Source organism: Lutra lutra, chromosome 6, assembly GCF_902655055.1.
Source record: "Lutra lutra chromosome 6, mLutLut1.2, whole genome shotgun sequence".
NCBI classification, from domain to species: domain Eukaryota; kingdom Metazoa; phylum Chordata; class Mammalia; order Carnivora; family Mustelidae; genus Lutra; species Lutra lutra.
This window is the reverse complement of record NC_062283.1, coordinates 88,028,823-88,046,212: the sequence shown is the minus strand read 5'-3', so window position 1 is coordinate 88,046,212 and position 17,390 is coordinate 88,028,823. Positions and strand designations below refer to the sequence as shown.

General features: G+C 40.1%; 1 protein-coding gene across 1 annotated transcript in view; it reads left to right on the top strand.

Annotated features, from left to right (window-relative positions):
• MAP3K5 (mitogen-activated protein kinase kinase kinase 5) overlaps positions 1-17,390 on the top strand; it is a 208,795-nt gene that overhangs the window by 117,017 nt on the left and 74,388 nt on the right. The window contains exons 12-14 of the mRNA XM_047734723.1: positions 5,100-5,149; positions 7,588-7,683; positions 16,394-16,475. Of these exons, the coding sequence (XP_047590679.1) occupies positions 5,100-5,149; positions 7,588-7,683; positions 16,394-16,475 (228 nt within the window). The remainder of the gene's footprint in view (positions 1-5,099; positions 5,150-7,587; positions 7,684-16,393; positions 16,476-17,390) is intronic.

Sequence of the window (17,390 nt, the reverse complement as noted above, 5' to 3'; positions counted from 1 at the left end):
AATGTCTTTGAGTCAACAGTCTTGGGTTCAGATTCCATCTCTGGTCTTGGCAGCATGGCTTCTCCACATCCCAGTGTCCTCATCTGGAGAATGGGATAATAATAATATCCACCTCAAAAGGTTGTTGTTAAAAGTAAATGAAATATTATTAGTAGGGTATATTGCACAGATCCTAACATGTAATATATGCTTACTATATTGTAACAACAATAATCCACATATGAACTGAGCCCTAACATTGAAACCCCAGAACTTAACCTGGCTTGGCTCTTTAGCAATCATTTGGGAGGTCATTGGTATTATATTAGGACACTGTGATATTGTAATCTATAGTAAGAAATAAGGATTTGGTCTTCATCCACTTCTGGCACAGATTTCCTAAAGTCCTTAGAATTTCCAAAGCGCTCAAAGCCATAAAAGCATTTTTCTATTATGTTAATAAGATGACTTTTGGGCCCACCTAAGGATGAGGCCTGCCTTCCAAGAGAACCAACTATGGGATTAGAGGATTAGAAATTTCAGTCCTACCACTTACGTCTTGGGGTGGCGGGGAAGGGATAAATTGAATGGATCTCCCATGGTCGGTGGAGTTAATTGATCATACTTACGTCATGAAGCACCCCCCCCTGCCAAAACCCAAAAATGACGGGCTCAAAGAGCTTCCAGGTGGGTGAACAAGTGGAGATTTGGAGACGATGGCAGCCCTAGAGAGTACAGGGAAGTTCTTAGCCTTTCTCCATACCTTGCCCTATGCATCGTGTCCATCTGGCTATTTCCTGGGTCATATCCTTTTATAATAAACCAGTAATCTAGTAACTAAAATGTTTTCCCGAGTTCTATGAGCCACTGTAGCAAATTAGTCAAACACAAGAAGGGGGTCCTTGGAGCCCCCCATCTATGGCCGGGATGATGGCATAACTCCAGGTGGAGTTGTCTAGAGACAAAACCAAGAATAACTAATGTAACTATATACATGTTGTTCACATTGTTTAAAGTACACAGTGTTTTATTTACATTATTTTAAAGTATATGACTGTATGCTCTCACAAGCAGAAGTAATCATCTGTAGAAAGTACAAAATCTAAGAGGTTAGGAAACAGGAACATTATCTGGGAGAGGCGATTTTTCAAAGGCTTGATTGGAAAGAGCAAGGTTATCCAAGGACACTTGGAAAAAGAATGGGACTAAAGGAATTAGCAATTAGCAGGGCCAGGAGAATGAGTGGACAGCCAGAAGACAGAAAAAGAACAGAAAGTAAGCCAGAGATTTTTGGAAAATGAGTACTATTTCCAGCTAGTTGTCTGGAAGTTCTTTGTTGAATAAAGTTAGCCTTGTATTGACTCTCATGTTTTGTGACAACTGTAGGGACAATTTTTATATTATACTGAGAAATAAATAAATGAAGATGTAAAAGAGTTCATTAAGAAGGGTTATGGAATTGGGCCGTGAGTTGTCCAGTTTCCACTTTTACCATCTTTTGATCAAGAAGAATTACATTTGCATTGTCCCCACTGTGCTAAAAATTCTCCTTGTTCAAAAATTTAAGCTTTCTTAAATCAGTTTCCATTTTGAATGTTATGTCAGTTTCTTTGCAAACCTTGGTTTTGTCCATAGCATGTTCATTACCACTGTCTTTGTCTGTGCTGTTTGAAATAGAAGTGATACCATTGGAATGAGGATGGGTAATAAAAATAAGATAACTCTGCTAATATTATGTTAGTTTAAAGCAACTGGAATAACTATAACTAATAACAGATAAATAGCAGGGGTATAGATCTGATGTTAAACTAAAAATGGATTCTTTTTGTCATAGGATGGGCTTTTTTTTTTTTAAGATTTTATTTTTGAGAGAGAGAGCGCGCGCAAGTGCAAGCTGCAGCATGGAAGTTGGGGGGAGGGGCAGAGGGAGAGGGAGAATCCCAAGCAATCTCCCCACAGAGCTCACAATCCTGACCCTCCCCCAACAGACCATGACCTGAGCCAAAATCAAGAGTCAGAGGCCCAATCAACCGAGCCACCCAGGCACCCCTTGTCATAAAAAGTTTTAAATTTTTTTCTAAGAATAGAGCAGAGCGTGTTGCTTTTCATTTATCGCTTATTTCTTTACTCCTCTCAGGATTTTCATTCTAAAATGTGGGATGAACAGCTAGTATATACTTTATATTGCAGCGGTCAAAACATTAATATCATTATACCAATTCCTAAGAGTCTCGGGACTCTTATTAGGGAGTTACTCTAAGTCAAGGACAAAATAAGTTGAAATCCTAATCTTTAAACAGTTCTCCCTTTGTTCAATGGTTGGTTGTTGTTTGAAGTCAAGTTAGTACTTGAAAAAAAGTCTGCATGTGCACAGGAAAGAAAAACTTAGACTGAGGAAGAGAAACATTTCTAAGATATTTTAAATGGTTGTTATTTAGAATCCCTTCTTTTTTTGGAGTCTGAGTACTCCTGTCCTGTCTGGTGGTCTCTCAGGGAAAGGTAGCAGGCAGCAGGGTCCCAGTGGAATATGAGGCGCTGACCTCAGACTGGCTCCAGCCATGGCCCCTCTGCGAATACCCAGGAAATTTATGAGGGGAATATGTTTACCTCAGATTCTAGATTTTGATGATATGATCGTCTCATCCATCAAGGATGCTTTTAGATACAAAACTCCCACCTAAAAGTGGCTTCACAGATAAGGAAATGTTATCTCACGTAACAGGAACTTCTCAGGGGCAGAGGATCATGCTGCCGGTATATCAGCGGTTGAACAGTATCAGAATTCTCGGGTGGCTTCTCTATATGCTCTTGATTTTTCTCTCCTTGTCTTAAATAGCAGCTTAAAGCATCAGTTCACACACAGCTTCCCAAGGAAAAGGGTCTGGCCCTCCTTTTGTATCATAAATTGTGCCATGTGTTCATGCCTAAACCAATTACTAGCAAGGAGAATGGACTTACATCGCCGATTTAGACCAATCATTACCCCTCACTGCTAAACACAGCCACCTGAATGCCAACGACATTCAGCTCTCCTTAGCAAACAAGGAAGAGCGTGTCTGTTGTCTAGGAGCTAACAGTATCTGCCAATGGAGAACTCCCGCCATTTTAGCTCAGTGTTAATGCCTAGTCCCGACTCTAGAGGCGAGGGCATAGGATCTGACACTAACCAGTTCCTACAGTATGGTGCTTGTGCCGAGTCAGTTAGCTTGAGTGTCCGTCTGGGGCTTGCTGAGGCTAATTATTCTAGCTCTGCCTTTGGCAGTCCCTCTCCCCAGATTTCCAGACAGGCCCCAGAAACTTTTTAACTGCACCTGTTGGCCTTGTAGCTCACCTGCGCCTCCATGTGGTGAGTCACAGTAGCAAAGGCGCTGGGGTGCTGGGCCTCCTTATTCCAGATCTCCATTGTAGGCCCTGGGCTTCACACCAGTATGATAGAACATTCACTAGCAGCACTTGCAACCTTTCAGGAACCTAACATTCTGGAAATGCTGTTCTCCTTTCCTACAAACCCAGCCCAATCTATCTGGGAAATCTCTCCTTGCCTGTTCCCAGAACAGGGCTGATATGAGATAGATTTTACCAGCACTGTCCTGTGGGTGTTTCCCAGTTTCCCTGTTCAGTTGCATGTTTGCCTAAGAGCCCTACTAGCTCTGCCTTCCTCCACCACCTCCTGATCCTGGACGCAGGCTCTGAGGATAAGGCTGAACTGTACGCGAGTAGCATGCGGGTAACAGCTGCAGCTCCGGGGTCCCATCTATTTAGAAGGTCACCTGAGGCCACCAGGATTTAGAACCAACTTTCCATATTACCAGCTGAAGCTGCAGGGTGCTATTTTAATTTAACTCCCTCTGTACTCTGGTGAAAGAGAGCCACATTCCAGGAGCACCTTTCCATGGTCCCTTCCTTTCCTGGGCGCGTGCACAACATTTGCTCTGTGTTAATTCAGGTCGCATACCCATGACCTGACTGGTGTGTGTTGAAACTAGTTTTTTCGTACATCTCCTTTGGGCTTGGGAGGTTCTATTTTTATTTTGAGTTGCATGGTCCTAGCAAAGAACTAGGTGCTGTGGATGTAAATTGTGGCTTTTTGATTTGCTTCAGCCAAAAGGAGAGTTCTGGTCCACCTCAGAGCCACAGGCTTCCTTACCCATTTCACAAGTCCAGCCAAGACCTCAAGCTCCTGGCAGTATTTTAAGTGGGTGGGTAAGAGCTTGTTTTCCTGGTGGTTTCCCGTTTACAAAGTTGAATCGGCCATCTGAATGGACTATTGTAGAGCACTTGCTAAGCTTGGACATGTGTATCGACTACTTTATTTCTACTAAAATATTTATGTTGTCAATTCTGTGCTGTTACCAGACATATTTTTATAGGGAATGGGATCCAACTTGTAATTTATTTAATTTAAAGACATGAATGTAATAATTTAAACTTAGCTTGAGTAATAAACTCAAAAAAATAAATTTCCACATTTTTTTCATCTTGGCCCTGCAATCACCCATGTTTATCATATGACAATCAAATTTTTATGTTCAGACTTTATTACTATATTGAATTTTGCATAAATTAGGTCATAAGGCATTGTAGCTATGACAGACACTATCTGCATGCATGTACTACAGACATACTTGGTGTATTATTTTATGGAGAAATAGAACTACCATTTCAGTTGAAAATTTAACTAACGATAATTCAGATATAATCATCTGTAAAGCCTTGCAGAGGCTTTATTCAAATTAATGTTTTTCTTTCTCGGAAAAGAAATATTACTCAGCTATAATAATTGAATTACCTTGATCACTGGGTTTTTATTTAAAAAATTAAGACACGACAGTTATTAGGTTAATTTGCTAAAGATCAAGTTTTTTAGGATTTAATGAGAATAATTCCCCTAGATTCTCTTGGAAGCTGTTTTATTGAAGTACAGAAATTATTAAGCAGTGTAAACATCACCCTTGTGGCTTGGAAATGAATTACAATTTCCATCTAGATTATTAAAGAATTATGCACTGGGAAAAAATTATTCTGTGTATATTATTTTAAAATAATAAAACAAAATTATGTTATTTTCATTCGGATGACTCAATGTTTGTTGTTCTTGTCGTTCTTCCCCTGTGTTCTAGAAAGGTATACATGAGTGGAATTTTAGTGCTGCTTCTATCAGGGGAGTGAGGTAAGTTTACTTGGTACATTTTTTTTTTTTTTTTTTTTACTTAGAAGACAATAGAACTTTTAGTCAGGATTTAAAAATGCAGAGAACTTGAAGAATCCTTCTCTTGATGAAAATGCTCAGCCTCCTTTTCTGTCTTTGTTATGAAAACATCTGTAACAAAGCTTTGTTAGTTGAACTGACTCTGTGCCTGTTACCTGCTTCAGATGTGGAGAACGAGGGGTAAAAGTGGACTGTGGACCAGAATCAAGGTGTCGATAAAAGTGAGCTATTCGGGTCCTTTCTAGCTGGTTGAGCTGTGGGTTTATGTGCTAGGATGGGTTTCTAGTCGTTTGAGATGCCAGGAACTAATCTATTCTTAAGTGTAACCAAAAAATCCACATGCCATCGATCGATCACATTGTGTCCTAGAGTTAACATAACCTATTAGTGAGACTATGAGAAATTCATTTTTTAAAAACTTTTCCTCGGCTTGCTGCTAATGACGTGTTCTTGAGATTATAGTGGCTCGCTTCAGTTTAGTTCCGTTCTGACGTTGCCATCATAAAGCCAGTAGGTCAGGAAATGCTATTTCCTGGGATTTAGAAATGAGATTATTTCCAGAACCAAGAGCCACTGGTTAAACATTTAAATACTTACTTTATAGAAGCTCAGGCTTCACCAACTCTTGGAAATTTCAAACCAAATTACTTGTGTTTACTACTATTTATCTCCACGTAATAAAGAGAAATGAGAAAAAACAGATTTCTGGAGGCTGGTTACACAATACCCTGCTGCTTTTGGCATAATAATAATTGGTTTTGTTGGAGCATGAACTGGTAGAGCCGTCTGAGTCACTGATAATTGGAGTTTGCCTGGTAAAACCACCTGTTACCTCTTGAGGGATCTGCAGAGAAACAAGCAAGATAATGGACTGACTCATTTGCTATCTTTCCAACCAATGCCTTCTCAAATAAAGTTTTACTCTCTTAATATTTAATTTTTAAAACCAGTCATTAGCAAGGCAATTGTTATTTATTACTGCATTTCTAAACAGTTTAGGAAAGTACAGTAATAGAAATGTCACCTTATCATATCTATTTTCCAATGAAATTTTTTAAATTAAATATGGCATCACTCCATAAACTTTCGTTGTGACTTGCAGCATATATGTAGAATCCTTCCAGATGGCTTCCTGCTGGTTTATATGGTGAGAAACTTAAGCTGTAGTGTGTGTCTTCAGAGGGAGCTAACTTTTCTTGGCTTCCTCCTTTATAAAGAGATAACCACAAAAGAAAAACCACACCAAAAACCTGAGTCAGCAGTTTGTCTTGCATCACCTCAGAATTTGCTTGCTCAGCTCAGTCAACGGGCATGTATTGAGCACCAGCTGTATGTCAAATGTTGAGTCCTATTCTGCTAATACAACAATGACTAAGACATGAACTCGCACTCTTAAAGAGCTCACAACCCATCAGTGGAACATTTAACAAGGAAGGACCATACAGTCATTATTGAGCTGACAGTGAGCCAAGCAATGACAGATCTATGTTTAAGGAACAGAGGCGCAAGAGAAAGTCTTTCCGTTTAAGGTAGAAGTAGGGAAGGGAGAGGGTAGGATTTAAGCTGGGCCTTGAATGAGGAATAGAATTTTTTTAAAAAGTCAAAAATGATGTGCATTCCAAATTGAAGGAACAGCAGATGCAAAGGCATAAAATAGGAATTGACAAAGGAGGGTCCACAGGCCAAATCTGGCCCACTGCCTGTTTTTGTAAATAAAGTTTTATTGGAACTCAGCCATGTTCATTCATTTGTGTATTGCCTAAGACTGCTCCAACACCCAAATTTGAAATATTTACTCTCTGGCCCATTACAGGAAATATTTGCTAACCTTTGGCATAAAACAGCATGGCCTGAATGGTAGACTCAAAATTATTTCAATTGCTATAAAATCGCTTGCTGAGTCAGAACCAAGTGCCATTTCACATTTCCTCACACCTCTAAAATCTCTGCAATCCATGAGGTGCTTTGACTGCCTCCCCGCATTGCCTTCCTGGTTTTGGAAACATTTCGCTGTTCTGTAGATGTGAAGGAACTAGAATCGCGGAGCTCAGTCAGCCACTCCATACTTCTGCCTTTTCTCCCGTATTACAGTGTGGTCCTGTAGCAGGCAGGACAATTTCCCGTGCTCGGTTGGAGGGGTACATAGCGGAGGTGTACTTACAGCCCCCCAGAGCGACCCCACCCGCAGATCTGAGTAGGAGCACAATTCTCAGACTCTTAAGTAATTTTAGTATTGTGGTATGGGGGGAAACATCACTTTTTCAAGTGCTATTTATATGTTTTTGTTATAAACAACATTGATATCATAATGAGGATTGGATATAAAAGGTATTTATTTTGCACTGCACATTCATAGAAGTATTGCTGTTTCCCTGAATAATTCTTTTTGTTTCTTTCAGTATTTCTAAATTTGAAGAGCGATGCTGTTTTCTTTACGTGCTTCATAATTCTGACGATTTCCAAATCTATTTCTGTACAGAACTGCATTGTAAAAAGTACGTATTCATCATTGTTTAGGTATAAAAAGTACTGTTCTTACCTGATCATTATTTTTTGTTTGTTTGTTTGTTTGCTTGTTCACTTTATTTAAACATATATTTTTATCCCCAGGGGTACAGGTCTGCGAATCGCCAGGTTTACACACTTCACAGCACTCACCATAGCACATACCCTCCCCCATATCCATAACCCCACCCCCCCTCTCCCAAACCCCCTCCCCCCATCAACCCTCAGTTTGTTTTGTGAGATTAAGAGTCACTTATGGTTTGTCTCCCTCCCAATCCCATCTTGTTACATTTATTCTTCTCCTATCCCCTTAACCCCCCATGTTGCATCTCCTCTCCCTCATATCAGGGAGATCATATGATAGTTGTCTTTCTCCGATTGACTTATTTCGCTAAGCATGATACCCTCTAGTTCCATCCACGTTGTCGCAAATGGCAAGATTTCATTTCTTTTGATGGCTGCATAGTATTCCATTGTGTATATATACCACATCTTCTTTATCCATTCGTCTGTTGATGGACATCTAGGTTCTTTCCATAGTTTGGCTATTGTAGACATTGCTGCTATAAACATTCGGGTGCACGTGCCCCTTCGGATCACTACGTTTGTATCTTTAGGGTAGATACCCAGCAGTGCAATTGCTGGGTCATAGGGTAGTTCTATTTTCAACATTTTGAGGAACCTCCATGCTGTTTTCCAGAGTGGTTGCACCAGCTTGCATTCCCACCAACAGTGTAGGAGGGTTCCCCTTTCTCCGCATCCTCGCCAGCATCTGTCATTTCCTGACTTGTTAATTTTAGCCATTCTGACTGGTGTGAGGTGATATCTCATGGTGGTTTTGATTTGTATTTCCCTGATGCCGAGTGATATGGAGCACTTTTTCATGTGTCTGTTGGCCATCTGGATGTCTTCTTTGCAGAAATGTCTGTTCATGTCCTCTGCCCATTTCTTGATTGGATTATTTGTTCTTTGGGTGTTGAGTTTGCTAAGTTCTTTATAGATTTTGGACACTAGCCCTTTATCTGATATGTCATTTACAAATATCTTCTCCCATTCTGTCAGTTGTCTTTTGGTTTTGTTCACTGTTGCCTTTGCTGTGCAAAAGCTTTTGATCTTGATAAAATCCCAAAAGTTCATTTTTGCCCTTGCTTCCCTTGCCTTTGGTGATGTTCCTAGGAAGATGTTGCTGCGGCTGAGGTCGAAGAGGTTGCTGCCTGTGTTCTCCTCAAGGATTTTGATGGATTCCTTTCTCACATTGAGGTCCTTCATCCATTTTGAGTCTATTTTCGAGTGTGGTGTAAGGAAATGGGCCAATTTCATTTTTCTGCATGTGGCTGTCCAATTTTCCCAACACCATTTATTGAAGAGGCTGTCTTTTTTCCATTGGACATTCTTTCCTGCTTTGTCGAAGATGAGTTGACCATAGAGTTGAAGGTCTATTTCTGGGCTCTCTATTCTGTTCCATTGATCTATGTGTCTGTTTTTGTGCCAGTACCATGCTGTCTTGATGATGACAGCTTTGTAATAGAGCTTGAAGTCCGGAATTGTGATGCCACCAATTTTGGCTTTCTTTTTCAATATTCCTTTGGCTATTCGAGGTCTTTTCTGGTTCCATATGAATTTTAGGATTATTTGTTCCATTTCTTTGAAAAAAATGGATGGTACTTTGATAGGAATTGGATTAAATGTGTAGATTGCTTTAGGTAGCATAGACATTTTCACAATATTTATTCTTCCAATCCAGGAGCATGGAACATTTTTCCATTTCTTTGTGTCTTCCTCAATTTCTTTCATGAGTACTTTATAGTTTTCTGTGTATAGATTCTTAGTCTCTTTGGTTAGGTTTATCCCTAGGTATCTTATAGTTTTGGGTGCAATTGTAAATGGGATGGACTCCTTAATTTCTCTTTCTTCTGTCTTCTTGTTGGTGTAGAGAAATGCAACTGATTTCTGTGCATTGATTTTATATCCTGACACTTTACTGAATTCCTGTACAAGTTCTAGCAGTTTTGGAGTGGAGTCTTTTGGGTTTTCCACATAGAGTATCATATCATCTGCGAAGAGTGATAGTTTGACTTCTTCTTTGCCGATTTGGATGCCTTTAATTTCCTTTTGTTGTCTGATTGCTGAGGCTAGGACTTCTAGTACTATGTTGAACAGCAGTGGTGATAACGGACATCCCTGCCGTGTTCCTGACCTTAGCGGAAAAGCTTTCAGTTTTTCTCCATTGAGAATGATATTTGCGGTGGGTTTTTCATAGATGGCTTTGATAATATTGAGGTATGTGCCGTCTATCCCTACACTTTGAAGAGTTTTGATCAGGAAGGGATGCTGTACTTTGTCAAATGCTTTTTCAGCATCTATGGAGAGTATCATATGGTTCTTGTTCTTTCTTTTATTAATGTGTTGTATCACATTGATTGATTTGCGGATGTTGAACCAGCCTTGCAGCCCTGGAATAAATCCCACTTGGTCGTGGTGAATAATCCTTTTAACGTACTGTTGAATCCTATTGGCTAGTATTTTGGCGAGAATTTTTGCATCTGTGTTCATCAAGGATATTGGTCTGTAGTTCTCTTTTTTGTTGGGATCCTTGTCTGGTTTTGGGATCAAGGTGATGCTGGCCTCATAAAATGAGTTTGGAAGTTTTCCTTCTATTGCTATTTTTTGGAACAGTTTCAGGAGAATAGGAATTAGTTCTTCTTTAAATGTTTGGTAGAATTCCCCCGGGAAGCCGTCTGGCCCTGGGCTTTTGTTTGTTTGTAGATTTTTGATGACTGTTTCAATCTCCTTACTGGTTATGGGTCTGTTCAGGCTTTCCATTTCTTCCTGGTTCAGTTGTGGTAGTTTATATGTCTCTAGGAATGCAGCCATTTCTTCCAGATTGTCAAATTTGTTGGCGTAGAGTTGCTCATAGTATGTTCTTATAATTGTCTGTATTTCTTTGGTGTTTCTTGTGATCTCTCCTCTTTCATTCATGATTTTATTTATTTGGGTCCTTTCTCTTTTCTTTTTGATAAGTCTGGCCAGGGGTTTATCAATCTTATTAATTCTTTCAAAGAACCAGCTCCTAGTTTCGTTGATTTGTTCTATTGTTTTTTTGGTTTCTATTTCATTGATTTCTGCTCTGATCTTTATGATTTCTCTTCTCCTGCTGGGTTTAGGGTTTCTTTCTTGTTCTTTCTCCAGCTCCTTTAGGTGTAGGGTTAGGTTGTGTACCTGAGACCTTTCTTGTTTCTTGAGAAAGGCTTGTACCGCTATATATTTTCCTCTCAGGACTGCCTTTGTTGTGTCCCACAGATTCTGAACCGTTGTGTTTTCATTATCATTTGTTTCCATAAATTTTTTCAATTCTTCTTTAATTTCCTGATTGACCCATTCATTCTTTAGAAGGATGCTGTTTAGTCTCCATGTATTTGGGTTCTTTCCAAATGTCCTCTTGTTATTGAGTTCTAGCTTTAGAGCATTGTGGTCTGAAAATATGCAGGGAATGATCCCAATCTTTTGATACCGGTTGAGACTTGATTTAGGACCAAGAATGTGATCTATTCTGGAGAATGTTCCATGTGCACTAGAGAAGAATGTGTATTCTGTTGCTTTGGGATGAAATGTTCTGAATATATCTGTGATGTCCATCTGGTCCAGTGTGTCATTTAAGGCCTTGATTTCCTTGTTGATCTTTTGCTTGGATGATCTGTCCATTTCAGTGAGGGGAGTGTTAAAATCCCCTACTATTATTGTATTCTTGTCAATGTGTTTCTTTGATTTTGTTATTAATTGGTTTATATAGTTGGCTGCTCCCACGTTAGGGGCATAGATATTTAAAATTGTTAGATCTTCTTGTTGGACAGTTCCTTTGAGTATGATATAGTGTCCTTCCTCATCTCTTATTATAGTCTTTGGCTTAAAATCTAATTGATCTGCTATAAGGATTGCCACTCCTGCTTTCTTCTGATGTCCATTAGCATGGTAAATTCTTTTCCACCCCCTCACTTTAAACCTGGAGGTGTCTTCGGGTTTAAGATGAGTTTCTTGTAGGCAACATATAGATGGGTTTTGTTTTTTTATCCATTCTGATACCCTGTGTCTTTTGATTGGGGCATTTAGCCCATTAACATTCAGGGTAAGTACTGAGAGATATGAATTTAGTGCCATTGTATTGCCTGTAAGGTGACTGTTATTGTATATTGTCTCTGTTCCTTTCTGATCTACTACTTTTAGGGTCTCTCTTTGCTTAGAGGACCCCTTTCAATATTTCCTGTAGAGCTGGTTTGGTGTTTGCAAATTCTTTCAGTTTTTGTTTGTCCTGGAAGCTTTTAATCTCTCCGTCTATTTTCAATGATAGCCTAGCTGGATATAGTATTCGTGGCTGCATGTTTTTCTCATTTAGTACTCTGAATATATCATGCCAGCTCTTTCTGGCCTGCCAGGTCTCTGTGGATAAGTCTGCTGCCTATCTAATATTTTTACCATTGTACGTTACAGACTTCTTTTCCCAGGCTGCTTTCAGGATCTTTTCTTTGTCCCTAAGACTTGTAAATTTTACTATTAGGTGACGGGGTGTGGACCTATTCTTATTGATTTTGAGGGGGGTTCTCTGAACCTCCTGGATTTTGATGCTTGTTCCCTTTGCCATATTGGGGAAATTCTCTCCAATAATTCTCTCCAATATACCTTCTGCTCCCCTCTCCGTTTCCTCTTCTTCTGGAATCCCAATTATTCTAATGTTGTTTTGTCTTATGGTGTCACTTATCTCTCGAATTCTCCCCTCGTGGTCCAGTAGCTGTTTGTCCCTCTTTTGCTCAGCTTCTTTATTCTCTGTCATTTGGTCTTCTATATCGCTAATTCTTTCTTCTGCCTCATTTATCCTAGCAGTGAGAGCCTCCATTTTTGATTGCACCTCATTAATAGCTTTTTTGATTTCAACTTGGTTCGATTTTAGTTCTTTTATTTCTCCAGAAAGGGCTTTTATATCTCCCGAGAGGGTTGCTTTAATATCTTCCATGCCTTTTTCGAGCCCGGCTAGAACCGTGAGAATCGTCATTCTGAACTCTAGATCTGACATATTACCAATGTCTGTATTGATTAGGTCCCTAGCCTTTGGTATTGCCTCTTGTTCTTTTTTTTGTGGTGAATTTTTCTGCCTTGTCATTTTGTCCAGATAAGAGTATATGAAGGACCAAGTAAAATACTAAAAGGGTGGCAACAACCCCAGGAAAATATGCTTTAGCCAAATCAGAAGAGATCCCAAATTGTGAGGGGGGAGAAAGGGGATAAAAAGGGGTTCCGAAGGAAAAAAAAAGAAACTATTTAAAAAAGAAAGCCGATAAAAAATATAAAAAGGAAAATATATATATATATATTAGATAAACTATCTAAAAAACGTTAAAAAAAAAGAAAACGCTAAAAGTTAAAAAAATTTAGCAGAAGAAGAGAAAAAAAATTGAAAAAGAGAAAAAAAAATTAAATTAACTGCAAGGCTAAAGAATCATGGGGAGAAAGTCATGAGTTCCATGCTTTGCTTTCTTCTCCTCTGGAATTCCGCCGCTCTCCTTGGTATTGAAACTGCACTCCTTGGTAGGTGAACTTGGTCCTGGCTGGGTTTCCCGTTGATCTTCTGGGGGAGGGGCCTGTTGTAGTGATTCTCAAGCGTCTTTGTCCCAGGCGGAGTTGCACCGCCCTTACCGGGGGCCGGGCTGAGTAATCCGCTCGGGTTTGCTTTCGGGAGCTTTTGTTCCCTGAGCGCTTTCCGTAGAGTTCCGGAGGACGGGAGTGAAGATGGCAGCCTCCCAGTCTCCGGCCCAGAGGAGCCGAGAGCCCGGGGCCCCACTGCTCAGTGCGCCCTCAGAGAACAGCGCCCAATGACCCCTCAGAGAACAGCGCCCAATGACTCCCGTCACCCTGGCCTCCGGCTGCGCTCCGAGCTGACCGAGCCTGCGACCGGTTCAAGGTAACCCCGAGTTTAGAGCTCACTCCTCGGCTCTGTCTCTGTAGCCGGCTTCCCCGTTCTAATACCGGTAAGCTCTGCGACACTCAGACACCCCCGATCCTTCTGTGACCCTGTGGGACCTGAGGCCGCGCTGACCCCGCCTGGGCTTCACCCCATTTAAGCTTCTGGAGTGATGTCCCTCAGTGGAACAGACTTTTAAAAGTCCCGATTTTGTGCTCCGTTGCTCCGCCGCTCGCCGGGAGCCGGCCCCTCCCCTCGCAGTCTATCTTCCCGTCGCTTTGAATTCACTTCTCCGCCAGTCCTACCTTGCAGAAAGTGGTTGATTTTCTGTTTCTGGAATTGCTGTTCTTCTTCTCTTCAATCTCCCGTTGGATTTATAGGTGTTTGCAATCTTTAGATAAGCTATTTAGCTGATCTCCCACTACCTGAAGTAGTCTCAGCCTGCTACTTCTCTGCCATCTTGACTCCCTGATCATTATTTTTAATTAATGAGTGAACATGTAACTCCTATAAGGAATTTGTGGCTGTGTGGTTATATAAATATTTCATTTGGCCTAATAGTTTATAATTATGGGGTATGTTTAACAATCAGAGAATGGGGGGAGAGCTCTCTTTAGTAAACCATGCTTTTTCTTAGTCATAATTTATTTTTCCACAGATAAAACATTAACCAAGACCTGCCAGTTAATGACCAACTGTTAATGTCTCATTTTTAAAGTGCCCACTTATTGCAATAGATGATTACCAAAATTTTCATTCTTGAATTCTTTGAACAGGGGCTCTTAACTCTGGTTCAGATTAGAATCAGCTGGTGCATTTTAACAAGTGCCTGGGCCCTACCCTTGACGAATTATGTTGGATTTCCTGGTGGGGGTACAGCTTGAGTTAAGAGGCAGTGATCTGATCTATACCCATAAAAGACAGTCCAAAAATCCATACATTGCACTGTATGCTTGTGTTAACCTCCCTGGGTGTATTTCTCCAGAGCTGATAATTAAGTACTTCGTGCTCCCTTAAGACATAGTGACTGACTGTGGGGACCTAGGCAAGTGAGTAACAATTTAGAAACCAAAGTGCAGGTAAAAGCCAGCTTAGACTTAAAATTTTCCTGAGGATTGTTCTTATTCAAATAATCACCACCTGAGCCCATGGTAAATGACTAATATACTAGTTACAGTATACAGTTATTTTTATCTTGGTACCAAAAAAATTTATAAATCTGTAATTCTATAGTTAGCTATAAAACTATATGGTTATAGTTTTATTTTTATTATTATAAAATATATAGAAAAAGATTTGGAAATAAGAAATAATTCTTAGCACACATGTGGTCTGCTTTTCTACTTAAATTCTCAAAGCTACTGATTTGTTTTTATGATAATGATAGCCAGGATTTATGGAGTACATACCCCAGATCTAATATCTGCTTTAATCTTCAAATAAAAACTGTTAGGTAGCTAATATTAACATCTTCATTGAAAAGAGCCTTAAACAGTTCAATGAACTTAAAATTTAAAGCAGATATTAGCAGATCTTATTTCCAAATCTCACTCAGAACGTTCCAAAGGCCGAATAGTTTTTTTATCCTAGTAGACACTCGATGAGTATTTTTTGGATGGATGGATGGACGGGGGGACAGCTGGCTGGCTGGATGGATGGATGAATGGATTAAAAAGGGTACAGAAAAAAAAGAGGTACAGAGATAGAAAAAAACGTTCTGAGTTATAGAAAGCTAGATTTTTCTTATCCCACATAACCTCCTCTTCCCTTAGGCTGGCAATGCAGTGTGTGACCTGCATGTAAGATCATCAGCCTCTAGTCATAGTGCCTCCCATGCTTTAAGTTTGTGAACTGTTAGCAACCCCTCTGCATAGACTAGACCCAGCTAGTGTTACAGGGAGCAAATCTGTTTCTTGTTGTGACTATTTTTCTTGGCTCTTAAATGGTCTACAGGAAAAAAAAAAAAAAAGGAGAAGAAGAAGAAGAAAATAAAAAACTTCACAAGAAGACTTCCTGAAGAATATGTCACCAAAAAAGAGGTGGCTTCTTTCACAAACATATGAGCCAGCTGTTCCTAATTCATATTGGTGTTTTGCAGATTGTGTTTACAGAACACCATATTTATGATAGTAAAGGCAAAATATTTAATGACTGACATCAGATGTTGTAGTGGCCTACACTATATCAAATAATCACCTCAGAATTTAGAGACACTATTCCACATTATGGGTATTTTTGTTAATTCCCATTTTAAATAATAATATTACCATCAGCAAAACGATAGTAGCTTATTTTAATAAATGCACTCTGTTAAGCACTTTACAAGTATTATGTCAAGTAGTCTTCCTAACAACCTTTAAGTTAGATACTGCTATAGACCCTGTTGTGATGAAGGGGTGAGGCCCAGAGAGGTGGAGGAGCTTGCCCCAAGTAACACAAATACTAACAATCTTGGCCTGACATCCAAGTCCCACAATCTTCACATCTCTATGAATTTGTCTAACTTCATTGTTCTAAATCTATATTACACTACTATTATTTGAGGTGAGGCATTAGGTAGACAATTCTACCAGCCTGTCTTTTTCTTTTTGAAAAATCCTATTTTTCGTGTTGATACTGATAGTTTATTGTCTGGTTTTTTAGAAAGTCTCTTCATTCCCATTTTTGGCTCTAAAGTCACATTGGAACATACTTGCTTGTATTTAATATCAGATGTATTCTGAGTGACCACATACCAACTCTCCTTGTAGGTTTTTTGAAATGGTGAACACCATCACTGAGGAGAAGGGGAGAAGCACGGAGGAAGGTGATTGTGAAGGTGACTCCTTGGAGGTAATGACTCTGGTTGCATGTTCATTTTACAAAGTTTCTCCGTGTTTTTTTGGTTTTTGTTTGTTTTAAGATTTTATTTATTGAGCACCTGGGTGGCTTGGTTGGTTGAGCATCTGCCTTCAGCTCAGGTCATGATCCCAGGGTCCTGGGATAGAGTCCCACATTGGGCTCCCTGCTCGGCAAGGAGTCTTATTTTTTTTAAAAGATTTTATTTACGTATTTGAGAGAGTGTGAAAGACAGACCACAAGCAGGGGTACAGACAGAGAGAGAAGTAGGTTTCCTGCTGAGCAGAGAGCCTGACACAGGGCTCAATCCCAGCACCCCTGGATCGTGATGTGAGCCAAAAGCAGACACTTAACTGACTGAGCCACCCAGGCATCCCTTCTCTATGGCTTAAAAAAAAAAAAAAAAAAAAGAACATTAAAAGTCTTACTGGGGGACGCATTGGGGGAGGACATGTAAGTGGTGGTGAGGGGTGAGGAGCTAGAGCCTGTGAGCTTTCCCTTAATGCTGAAGGCAGCTTATGGAATTCCTTGTTTTAAAAAAGAGCTGAAAAGGGCACCTGGGAGGCTCAGTAGGTTGAGCGCCCAACTCTTGATTTTGGCTCTGGTCATGGTCTCAGGGTCCTAGGGTAGAGCCCCATGTCTGGCTCCCCACTCAGCAGGGAATCTGCTTGTCTCCCTCTCTCTCTGCCCCTCCCCCTGCTCGTAGAGGCAGGCTTGTCCATGCGCACTCTCTCTCTCTCTCTCAAATAAATAAATCTTAAAAAAAAAAAAAAAAGCTAAAAAGCAAACATTGGAGAACTCTTGCTTAGGAATACTGAGTTTTTATGTTTTGCTTACCTGACAGTAACTGTGCTTTATCTCTGAGGATGCTGATTTACCCTCCACACACAGGCCACAGTGCCTTCGCAT